Here is a 13,027-nt window from a genome sequence, read left to right as displayed (position 1 = left end):
GGGCACCAACTTTTTAAAAATCCAACGGTGTATGTATTAATAGATCAGTTCATACAATACAGAATTTTATTGTTTTGCATTGGGTTGCAATTCGACCTACCTCATGAATATTAATGAAGTTGGTGGCAATTTGCAATCCACTGTAATTTGCAGCCACACCAAGATGGTGATCCACTGGGGTCAACAGACCACAGTGTCTGCGATTTCTTTTAAATAAAGCTTTTTTTTTTTTTTTTAATGCAACCCATTTTCCTAAAAGGAAAATGGAATGCGCTTATAGAAAAAAAAGAAAAAAAATTTTTAAGAACAGGCAGAGGTCCAGTGGACCACTGCTTACTACTGAAAAATAAATTTGGGATCCTGGGGGTCCCCTTCATATTTGCGAATAGGTTACCACCTTCTTTGAGGTATCAGCAAAATATTAATGTTTTGCAGCCATGTTTCGGTCAGAAATTATTAATACATACCCTAAGGAATTGCTATTTGGAAGGGATGCCCTAACTACGCCCCTTCCGAATTGAGACTCCTGATTTCCTAAACCCATTAAGGAAACAGTAACATGTTGCCGAATCTCTAAATCTGTTTAATACATTTGAAAACCACATTTTCATGCTGCAAGCCCTGCAATTTACCCAATCACAGGGTTTACAACAAGAAAATACGTCAGTACATCTAGCGTTATGTGCCTACCAGCTACGTCGATTTAGTAACCTAAAAAGAAAATGGACGCAAAATGTTTCTATGCAAAGAAGAAGACATAATGAAGATTTTGATTTGCATGATATTCAACATGCTTACATTTTGCACGTGAAACAAGTTTGCTGTTTCCCAGAAGCGTTTCATGAGACAGCATTAGATCAGTTTGTGATTTTTTTTAAAAAAGTATTTAGGTTCTGGCTGGTTGCCTTTAATAAAGAATTCTGAGCATAAGTGATCCCATACAAATTGATCTTGTCCTCGCCTTAAAAATGAAAATAATCTATTCTAAAAAAAAAAAAAAAACGAATTTTAGACTTTTCACTATTCTTCACGTTTTACCTTTCTTGTCCACTAGGTGTCGCTCTTCAGCCACACGGGCAAAGCTGATAAAACGTACATTTCACCCCATAGCTCAGTTCCTATATCTGCAAACACGCTCACGTTTTTATTTTTACTTACGCGCTACTCCCGTGCACAAACATATTCAACAGTAGGTATGTAAAGATTGCTTAATTTTGCATTCATTTACATTGATGATGTGATTTTCTTTACATCTTAACTAGTGCCAATATAATTGATGATGTAATATTTGAATATCGTGGACAAAATGACGCCCTGCAAATATGTCGAGAACAAAATACTGAGTTCTAATATATTGTGAAGGTATGTATGTATGTATACGTCGGTATAACTTTACTATACTTGACTGATATGATGATATCATAATATACTCTGATCATCTAATGTGATATGATCTACAATGACAGAGCACGACCGATACCTACAATGGGCGTTCTTGGGCTTGACCATAGACTGAAAAGAAAAGGATTCACTTTTAGTTGAAGAGCGATATTTTGAGTTTCTTTCTCAAAGTCTCTGAAGGTGTAAGCCAAATACCACTGGGCAGCAAGAAGATAAAGGAAGAATGAGAATCTTCCTAAGAGCTCTGAGGAGAGCATAGAAGGCCGCAGTGACCTTAGATGCTTGGGATGCGAAAGAAAGATTGTCATCAAACCAGATAGGTTTTTACGGAAACTGCTGTGACAGGGATGGACAAGTTCTACTGACCGCCAAAGAAGGCTGATTGCCAAATAGAAGAATTTCAGTTCACTGGTCAATTTAGGACAATCTGTGATCATCCATTTGGCAACCAATGACATGCAGGAACAAAACTTGTCCTGAATGGATGACATCGTATGTTTCTTGACAGTAACCCACCCATCCACGACCCTCATCAGTTGTTGAATTTAGGGCGCTAAAACTAGACCTTTCCACTCCTCTACAATTTCTTACTCGCACCCCTTCCACTTTACACAGACATAACCATTGTCACATGCACAGACTTCACATCACCCCTACTAGAACATAACAGCCCTCTAATACATTTCAACACAGCACCGATTTCACAAACACATTCTAAGTAGCACTTATCCTCCCACAAAGACCCATACAAATCTCTGGTAAGCCTGTTTCAGAAGGACAGTAAATAAAAGGAAAGCCACAATGTTAAGACCCTAAGTTTCTCCACTGTACCTGCTTCCTAACCTTCTCATACACGAGAGGGAGTAATCTTATCCAGCACCATAGCTGTCAAGGTTTCATACTGCTATGTGTGACATTTTCAAAATTTCACTGTAAGTATGAGTGGCATTTCAACGACTAGGAGTGACACTTTCTTGCAAGCAAAATCATGCGATTAAGACGAGGGAACCATATAAATACCTCCTGTTGTACACCTGCGCCACATTGTGGCCTGTGATAAACACTACTCGGAACTTACCTGGCAAAGTGAGAAACTGGCACAAGAAGGTTTTACACACTTCAAGGCTTGCATGACAATCTCAGGCATTGCAGTAATGCAGGAAAATGACTGGAAATGCATTGTTCTAACGCGAGATGCGTGACACTTGGCAGGGCTGCAGCACTAGGGACAGATCAACAGGTAACTGAAAGGACGATGGCAACGACAAATCAGACTTAAATCCTTACTACCTCAAAAGAAAGCAACCCCTTTTAAGTTGTTTGTCGATTTAAAAAGTAATGTCATTCCATTGTGCAAAAACAAATACAATTTATTTGAAATACTGACAAAGAGAACCGGCCGTAATATTCATCACAGAAATTTGATTAGGAGACAATATGGCACCAATACCGTATAAAGCTATCCCATCGGAATTTGAAGACATTACCCACAGCTGAGTGGCTGCTGCCTTTAAGGATACCATGACCGTCACCAAGATGAAAGACGGGGCAATACAAGGTTGTGAAGCTCTCCTTAATAAATGCAACCCCAGCTTTCACCTGCAACTTCCTCTTGTTGGACGCAGTGTCAGCTCTGTCATGTACTTTAACCTATATAGTCATGGTGGCCTAAATTCTTGTTTTGACAAGCCAAACACGCCTCAACCAAATGCTATTATGTCAGTCTGGAACAAATATAACTGGCAGCAGATTGTCCCTGGTCCAATTTTCATCACTTCATTACTTTCTCTTTTAAGATCTTGCAAAGAACGTCAGTAAAGTCTCACTGCAGCAGCAACATGCAGACTTAGGAATTTGGATCGCAGCCGTCAAACTGGAAAAAATAAACTCAGCAGAGGGACTGCATACATTGATGACTTTAGTTTTCGACAAACTAAAGAAAACTCAAAGCAAGGCACTTAAAAAAGAAACTTTTCTTTCATGAATGAAGAGCTGAGCAAATATAAGAGGACAAATCTCAAAACTTCAACAGAGCTAGTAAAATCCAAGAACCCTCCAAAATTTGTAAAGCATACATAAAAAAGAAACCACAAAAACTCTACTCAAGCAGAATCTACAGTGCCAAATGTAAACCGTGGAACGCCACAATATTATATCAGAATTATTCAATCCAGAAAGCTTTCACAGTTACGTTTCTGCTCCCCTTTCTCAAGGCTTCTGCAATAGGTTAGCAACATTTTACGTAACCAAAGATGAGAATTTTTCCGTTTCTAGCAAGGAGCCGCCCAATTATACAACAACAAACGATCATGGCTGAAAAATATCTCCATGTGTTTCATCTTTTAAATAAATTGCATTGTCAGGACTCCAGGCCTTGTAAACGCCAGCCACTCAGTTGGCTGCTCATCAGACTCACGCCCTTCAACAATTTTCAAAAAGATTCTTTTTTCTCCGCATCTGCAGCTATCTCAGTACGAAACTTAATCAAAAACTCAGCTTCAAGACTTTTCTCAGATGAATAAAAGCAGTCATATGCCATTACTCCAGAAGAAAAACATAGGCACACAACACCCAAGCAATTACAGACCAATCTCCAATGAACCTTTCCTTAGCAAATTTATGGAAATTGCAGCCTTTCTCCAGATCTACTCTCCGATAACCAAACAGGATTCTACTCAGTAAGATGTACAGAATCACCCCTAATCACGATTTGGGGCGGCTTAAAAAACACTCTTGAGAAAAGCGGTATAGCTGCATCACCACTCCTGGATCTCTCAACATTTTTTGACACAGTAAGCCACAATCCCTTAATTCTTAGACCTAAAGAAATTAGTTTAGATGTCATCATTTGTTCTTGGATCGCTTCTTTCCTACACATGAGTTTACTTAATTTATATACCCCCTTTTCTTATCCAATCCTTACAAAATAAAACAGGAGTTTCACTTCTTCCTCTCATCATTTACATGCAAACACTACTAAAGGTATTCAAAATATTCCTTTTACTGACTACAGCTATGTGGACAACACACACAGATAATTCACGAAAATCCTAAAACTCTGGACAATCAGATATCAACACCTGCCTTAAATACTATTAGCAAGTGGTTAAAGTACATATAAATAAAAAATGAAAATATCAAAATGTCTCTAAATATGAAGAATTTAGGTACCCATATTTTTTCCTGGGCCTTCATCCCACAACTATTTCTACCTGGCAGCATGTCGGCTGCAGATCCATTGGGCACATGTTTGAACTGAAAACCTACAACCGCCTCCCCGAAACAGAACTCCTCCATTACTTACAAATCTGACATTGGGTATCCCACTCTGATATATGACGAGGGGCTCACACCTTTTGAAAAGTGGCTTCTAATTAAGGTCAGAGATAAGCGCATCATCACCGAATTAAGTGCCCTCCTGCTAAAGCCCCACACAGAGGAGAAAATGGCGGGACAGTGGTGGTGGAAACAAGAATTGGGGTGATCCCTCACACACAAAGAAGGGGGGAGATATACTTCTGGGCACGCCACACACCAAGCATAGAAACTGCCACTAAATTAGCAAACTATTGGTATCTGACATCTGCCAGATTACATAGGGGAAACCCCACTTGTAGCAAGAACTGCTGGAGAGGCTGTGAAGTGACAGGTTCCTCCTGTGGACATGCCAGAAGCTCACCCAGTACTGGGACACTTTCCTGACAGACATAGACACATTTTGTAACGTAGCTCCTGCGATTCCCAGCCTACATTATCCTGAGGCTTCCCAGCCCCTTGTCCTTTCCCCTAAAATCCAGATGGGATCGGCACATCAGCTTGGCACTCAGAGCTGTGCTCCAGGCGATGCTTTATCACTAGGGCACAGATAGAGTCCCTATGCAAGCAAGCTGGCTACACAGACAATGACGCGTACTGGGTATGGAAAGACTGACCCTGGCGACGATCCATCACCTAGAGGTCTACCAGGAGTTGTGGGCTCCGTATATAGTGTTACTTTCCCTAGAGTTTAACAAATTGATGTACCTTGAATACTTGCATCTGCTGCTCTTGACTGCAACAGGAGACACCACCCATACATGGGCAGGTGGACAATCGACTGGCGCGACAGGCTTACGAATGTCGGGATAGGCCAAGGACACATCCAAGAGTGAGTATGAGGGATAGAGGAAATGGAGGACGGGTGGGATATTGTTTTGCTTGTCTTTGCTATTTTAACTCAGGCGACTGCCTTCGCACATCTGAGTTCTGTCACAGTGAGACTGTTGACCGCAAAGCATTTTGTTTCTACCAATTTAACTTTGTGAAAACAACAAAAACAGGTTTAACAATAAATATGAAGAATTTGAAATTGGAGATCAAAATCTAAGTTGGTTTTCATAGCGTGATTTGTGGAAGCAGAATAAGTATCGCAAATACAATCTATTATGGATGATTGGTGGCCTTAATTAAAACAATTGTGTGCGCCAACAAAAAGTCAGCATGCATTAGGAGCAAAAAGAATATTTGCTGGAGTTTAACATATTGCTTCATCTTTTAGAAATAAAACCACATTTGAAAAGCTCCAATCAGATTCTTAAATTATGGAATTCCTAAAAGATTAGATCTGTTCAAAATCATTTGGAATTCACGATTATGGTTAGGAGCTGGTTATTACCAACCTGATACATTAGAAATTATCTGCATTTCTTTTGCCGCAAAGGCGAATGTCAGTACAAATATTGGTGTATCTACCAAGAGATACCCTGCACTGACGATGCAAGATGAAGAGAGAGTCAGATCAGCCCTACCCGTGACAACATATTGAAGAGAGACTCAGATCAGCCCTACCCGTGACAACATATTGAAGAGAGAATCCGATCAGCCCTACCCGTGACAACATATTGAAGAGAGACTCAGATCAGCCCTACCCGTGACAACGTATTGAAGAGAGACTCAGATCAGCCCTACCCGTCACAACATATTGAAGAGAGACTCAGATCAGCCCTACCCATCACAACATATTGAAGAGAGAGTCAGATCAGCCCTACCCGTGACAACATATTGAAGAGAGAGTCAGATCAGCCCTACCCGTGACAACATATTGAAGAGAGACTCAGATCAGCCCTACCCGTGACAACATATTGAAGAGAGAATCAGATCAGACCTACCCATCACAACATATTTCCCGAGTCTTTGTCTGAAACATGATCTGAACAGAAAGGTCTATGGAAATTGCAAAGATGGTCCATTCCTCTGAATTTCCAAACGCCACCTAACCGGGCATTCTGTGTAATGTAAAATCTACAGCTCATTACAAGGGCGCGAGTACAAAGTTGAGAAGTGTGGAATTAAGTTTACTGCATTATCTACCAAAGAATGCAGCTCAGCACCATCAGCAGTCGAATCAACTACCTAGGATTACAACATACAGCTCATTTGACCATTGATTCTTCCCATGTGCCGGCATGGAAGTGACCTTTACATCCCTCTGTTGAATATTTCTCCTGTCACTACTTAGGTTTCTCACCTGCTCCAGCCCTATTAACCACCCAAAGCTAAATAGAACGCTCTATGCCTTTCCAGGCCTATATGCCCTAGAACACAGCATTTCTACGTTACTTCTTAATGCTCCATTCATTTCCGTATTCATTTGAATGTTCACACTAAACTACTACTTACTGTGTTTTTCCAGTGAAACTACTCTCTTCGTTAAGGACCTAGAGTGATGCATGGATATGGCTCATTTTAAGAATAGAAGATTACAATCTGTTAACCTCCAGAATCCCAGTCTAATGTGTAATGAATGCATGCACGTTGAAAGCCCAAACTAAATAATGGATTAACCACTAGGTCTTGTTTTTATGAAGTAAAGTGCAACTCACTGAAAAAGCGCTTCCTCGCCTCATGAGGGGTAGGAAGCTCGATATATGTTCTAGTAAAATACAATACAGTAAACTCAGATGTGGAATTAAGAATATTAAATCTATACTTACCTTTGTTCTTCGTAGTTAGTCTACATTATTTTCCTCCTTGATCTTTTGACATAGAACGATAGTTGACACATTAGATGAAGAAGGCGGTGAGGAACATGTGCACACAGCAGTGATAAGTCAATACTTCTCACACGAACGTTTCTCCTACTGCACAGACCACGCCACACTATCCACCCAGCCTTTTCTGACCCCTCCCTTTATTTCTGACATGACCTAAACACTAACCTTCACTTACTTGGAAACGTCCATCTTGGGTTCACAACATAAGAAGGGACAGCACAGACCACTGCAGTGTAAGCTTTCATCAAACAGAGGATGGGTGCATCCAGGCAGCAGCCGTGCAAACATCCCTCACGAACAGAGCAGGTGCAGCATGGACACCAGCATGACAGCTTCTTCACATGCAGAAGAGCATGGTCAGGAGAAGACCCTCAGACACAGAACAGGCAACGCGGAGGAGGATGCAGTAGAAGCTTCCTTAAACAGGAAACAGGACAGTGACTGATTCATTCATACACAGAGCAGGCCCAGCACAGGTAGCAGTAGTGCAGGCCTCCTTCATCACATACTGTAAGCAGCTCGGTTTCCCGAGGAGCAGCTACTAACTATGCAGCAGCAGGGCGAGGGTCACACGTGCACAGAGACGGCGCAGCACAGAGCTTTCAGCTGAAATGTCCAGACACACTGTTTTACCTTCAGGTGACATCTAAATGCCTGTTGTTTCACATCAGTTTGCAAGAGATATTTGCTGGGTGGTGTTTGGTTCCTTGAGTGAGCTCCCTCGTCGGAGGTGGGTTACAGGCCAGAAGGCAGGGGTGTAGGAATGATGCAGAGAAGGCTACAGGCCAGAAGGCAGGGGTGTAGGAATGATGCAGAGAAGGCTACAGGCCAGAAGGCAGGGTTGTAGGAATGATGCAGAGAAGGCTACAGGCCAGAAGGCAGGGATGTAGGAATGATGCAGTGAAGGCTACAGGCCAGAAGGCAGGGGTGTAGGAATGATGCAGAGAAGGCTACAGGCCAGAAGGCAGGGTTGTAGGAATGATGCAGAGAAGGCTACAGGTCAGAAGGCAGGGGTGCAGGAATGATGCAGAGAAGGCTACAGGCCAGAAGGCAGTGGTGCAGGAATGATGCAGAGAAGGCTACAGGCCAGAAGGCAGGGTTGTAGGAATGATGCAGAGAAGGCTACAGGCCAGAAGGCAGGGTTGTAGGAATGATGCAGAGAAGGCTACAGGTCAGAAGGCAGGGGTGCAGGAATGATGCAGAGAAGGCTACAGGTCAGAAGGCAGGGGTGTAGGAATGATGCAGAGAAGGCTACAGGTCAGAAGGCAGGGTTGTAGGAATGATGCAGAGAAGGCTACAGGTCAGAAGGCAGGGGTGCAGGAATGATGCAGAGAAGGCTACAGGTCAGAAGGCAGGGGTGCAGGAATGATGCAGAGAAGGCTACAGGCCAGAAGGCAGGGGTGTAGGAATGATGCAGAGAAGGCTCAGCCCAGCCAAAGAACAGCATGGACACCACACAGGAGGAAGAACCACAGTACTTCCTTTATTTCCATTACGATTTATGGAAATACATGACTGGCTGCACGCACAAGAAAAGGTGAAGGATAACTACTGATTGTCCTTCTGTTGCATTGAACCAGTATAGAAATGAAAAAAGGGCTGCCCTCCGGTCTCCTGGTGCTCTGTGAATGGAGGCAGCAGCGGGCGGGGATGGTACACGTACAGTGTGGGAGGAGGCAGACTGTCCTGCTTCTGTGCTGGTGCTAGCCACTGGCAACCACTAGCACACATCATATGCTTCACAACCCTCTGTGTGGTTTCAATACTGACAGTTTCGTCTCCAACCATATGTTCTCTGGAAAGTGACTGCTCTGAGTCTGTTTTCTAACTGTGAATCTTGTGCCTTCATAGCTGTTAGTGTATTTTAACCGAAATCTGCCTCAGTGATTGCTTTCTAGATACTTTGTTCATGTGTTACATATTCCACAAGATTAGTAAACTGACGCGATTGTAAAAAAAAAAAAAAAAATGAAAAATAGCTGCTAGTCAGCTGGAGTTTTTTTCAACCAAAGTCCAGCGTTCCTCTCAAATATTTTTGTGGTTTAGGGATAGGCTCTGTCCCCAACCACAGCACTCTTAAGAATATCTGCCTCTCCTCTTAAGTAACTAACTATAGCTTCCTGCCTGTTATCTCTAGAAATCTTTGAAAAGGGAGAATGACGTTGGAAAGTGGTTGTCAGCCATGCTATGAGGTGCACTGGGGGGAATACCGCCTTTATTTTATTCCAATGTGTTTTTCCCCAACAGAGGCATTTTTTCAGGAACTTGGGCTCCATTCTGGTTTACGCCTTCTTGGGAACAGCAGTCTCTTGTTTCATCATTGGGTGAGTGTATCCAGCGTATCCATAAAAGTATTTATCTTTATGTTTAAATGAGATCGTGTATTCTTCAGAAAAGCCTGCTTCATAATTTTGGTGGTGACAATCCTTAGGGGCCGAGAATAGCAAGAAAAGTTTAATTTTCACGTTCGTTTTTTTTTTTTTTTTTTTAACCATAGCAGTTTTATTGGTTTATCAAAAACATGAGTAAAAGCCTGGAGGGACACATTCAGTACAATAAGGCAGACCGACATGCCACGATAGAGCAACACATCACTTACGAGTGCTTAGTACTTAATGTAATAGTATTCATTCTGTTGATGCACCACTTGTGCACCGGTCACAGAGTATAAAGACAACAGTGATAAACATTAACCACCCCTCCTATCCCTCTTACCCAGCTTTGCATCAGACGTCCATAACATTCAATATCCCTGTGGTCCTTGCACAGATAGTTTTCCACTTCTGTATCATGGTGATATATCCCTTCAATATGCGGTCCTCGATACAGAGGATGGGAATGGTGTATCTAAATCAGTTATTTGCATTTTCAGTGAGTCATCATATCACTTTGTGCTTGCATTGTTATTCATTTAGCAAAGTCAGGCTTTTCAGCCTCAGATTGAGGGTGGTGGGTGCACTCTCCCCTGACAGATATGTTATTACTAGGACAGATACAGCATCAGAATTAACTTTCCTGTCTGCCATATCTATAGACCGTTCTCCGTGGCATAGGACTCCACAAACACGCCTGCCGTTGGGTTATCGGAAGAGGGGACGGCTTTCTCTGAGACGCCACCGTTGTTTCTACTTCACCTGGGAAGATCCATAGTATAATATCTTCAGCCCTGGATTGAAACTTCACTGTCGTTAGGCTTGTCCCAGAAGGACAGTGTCTCCTGTTAGCGGGATCGGGTAGACCAGAATTTCCCTCAGTTTTTCCATAACTTTGATTAGAATTGAGTAATCTGAGGGCAGTCCCATCCTACATATCTCATATTTCCTGTTACGTTGCATCCCATCCAACACTCAGGGCTCAGTTGGGGTTAGAACTTACTCAGTCACGTTCACTCTTGGCTGGTTTAGGGCCCTATTTTTCTCAGATGTGTTATCCTTGTTGCTGCCTTGAATATGGAATGGGAATTCCCTGTCACCACCTTTCAGGAGCAGTGCAAAGCATACACCTCGTTTGTTTCACAGGTTATATTTACACACAACGAGATGAATTTGTAAATAAGAATTAGTATATTGGTTTACTCCCTTGTTCCGTTCATGTTAGGTAAATGTTGGGCTACATCTGGACTAGTACTGTTTCCCGGCTGTTTCTTTACACCAAACCATACTGGGATGGGTAGACTCCATGGCAGCAGAAAAAAGTGTCACACAGTGCCACTGTCTGACTAAATAAAGGTTCTCTCCCCATCCATGGGAGGGTAGCCATTAGAGAAGAAGGTGAAGAAAAATAGTGGAATCAAGCATCGATTTAGTTTGCAGGCAAGACTGAATTTAAATAATACATAAAACTGCGAGACAATCTACCCGACCCCTCTATAGACCCACCTCTAACAAGAAAGCAAATTGTGGGTTTCACCCACAGAGTGAGATATTCGGGTGCAATAGTGCCCTATCAGATTCCAGTAGCTTTTGTGAATGAGCATTGACAAAGCCAATAGGCCTCGCATATGCAAGAGCTATTGACTTTGCCAATGTGTTTTACCCATGTTGTTCACCAGCGTGGCTGCTGTTCAGCATGGCTAAAAGTTAGTGGCATAGAGGAGAGTGGCGTGGAGTCTCATAAAGGGGAATGGCGAAGAGTAGAGTGGAGTGGCAGAGAGTGCTGTGTATTGGGGTAGCATAGTGTGGAATCTCGTAGAGTGGCATACGCTAGAATGGAATAGAGTAGACTGGTGTAGAGTGTAGCAGAGTATAGTGGCTCAAAGTGCAGTGTCACTGAATTCAGCATTGTGCAGTGCAGTGTTGTAGATTAGAGTGGTGCACAGTAGAGTTTAGTGGTGCAAAGGCACAAAGTGTAGTGACGTAGAGAATGGTGGCGCAGAGTAGAGTGGCATAGAGTAGAGTGACATAGAATGCAGTGGTGTAGATTAGAGTGGCGTAAACTGGTGCGGAGTGGTGTAGAGCTGAGTGATGCAGAGGGCAGTGGCACAGAATAGAGTCAAGTGGAATAGAGTGCAGTGACATTCAGTGGTGAAAAATAGAGTAGCATAGAGTGGTGTAGAGTGTAGTGCCATAGAGTACAGTAGCGTAGAGTAAAGAAGCATAGAATAGAGTGGCAGAGAGTGCAGTGTTGCAGAGTAGAATTTCAGAGTGCAGTGGAGTAGAGTGGCGTAGAGAGCAGTGGCATGCAGTACACAATGCGGAGTTGAGTGCAGCGGCATAAAGTACAGCGACATAGAATGCAGTTGTATAGAGTGCACTGACATAGAGTGCAGTGCTTGAAAGTAGAGTGGCGTAGATTGCAGTGGCATAGAATGGAGTGGCGTAGAGTGCAGTGGCACGGAGTAGATTGTTTCAGAGTAGAATGGAGTGGTGCAGGGTAGAGTGCAGTTGCATAGAGTGTAATGCAGTGTATTAAAGTGGTATAGAGCACAGTGGTGCAGAGTAGATTAGAGTGGTGTACTCTGGATTGGTGTAGAGTGTAGGGGCATAGAGTTGAGTGTTACAGAGCAAAGTGTATTGTCGAAGTTTGTATTGGCAAAGGATGCAGTGGTGTAGAGTGCAGTGTTGCAGAGAGACGTAGAGAACAGTGGCATAGCGTGGAGTTGTACAGAGTAGATTTGTGTGGCCTAGACTGGAGTGATGTAGAGTTCAGTGGCAATGAGTGCATTGGTGTAGAGTAGAGTGACAAAGATTGCAAAGGCATAGAGCAGAGTGGTACAGGGTAGAGTAGAGAGGTATGCCTTGAAGTGGTGCAGAGTGGAGTGGTGCAGAGTGGAGTGGTGCAGAGTGGAGTGGTGCAGAGTGGAGTGGTGCAGAGTAGAGTGCAGTGGCTTGGAGTAGTGCAGTGGTGTGGAGTGGTGCAGAGTAAAGTGGAGAGGCATAGAGTAGAGTATTCATGGTGTCTTAGCACACTGCCATTACAGACAGCACATTTCCAATTGAAATTACCATTACATTTGCACAGACATAGTTTTACTAATACTACTACACAGTGCACAGAAGAACATGTATGGAAATTGCATCACTTAGTTTAATTATTCGTTTTGATCATAATAAAGTATTTGTTTTCAACACACTCAGACATAAAAAATAGTGCTT

General features: G+C 42.7%; 1 protein-coding gene across 2 annotated transcripts in view; it reads left to right on the top strand.

Annotated features, from left to right (window-relative positions):
- SLC9A7 (solute carrier family 9 member A7) overlaps positions 1-13,027 on the top strand; it is a 389,146-nt gene that overhangs the window by 170,381 nt on the left and 205,738 nt on the right. For both annotated transcript variants that reach the window (XM_069204294.1, XM_069204295.1), the window contains exon 4: positions 9,681-9,757. In XM_069204294.1, the coding sequence (XP_069060395.1) occupies positions 9,681-9,757 (77 nt within the window). The remainder of the gene's footprint in view (positions 1-9,680; positions 9,758-13,027) is intronic.

The sequence above is a fragment of the Pleurodeles waltl genome, chromosome 8, assembly GCF_031143425.1.
Source record: "Pleurodeles waltl isolate 20211129_DDA chromosome 8, aPleWal1.hap1.20221129, whole genome shotgun sequence".
NCBI classification, from domain to species: domain Eukaryota; kingdom Metazoa; phylum Chordata; class Amphibia; order Caudata; family Salamandridae; genus Pleurodeles; species Pleurodeles waltl.
Note: the sequence above shows the minus strand (reverse complement) of the source record. Positions and strands in the feature narration are given on the sequence as shown.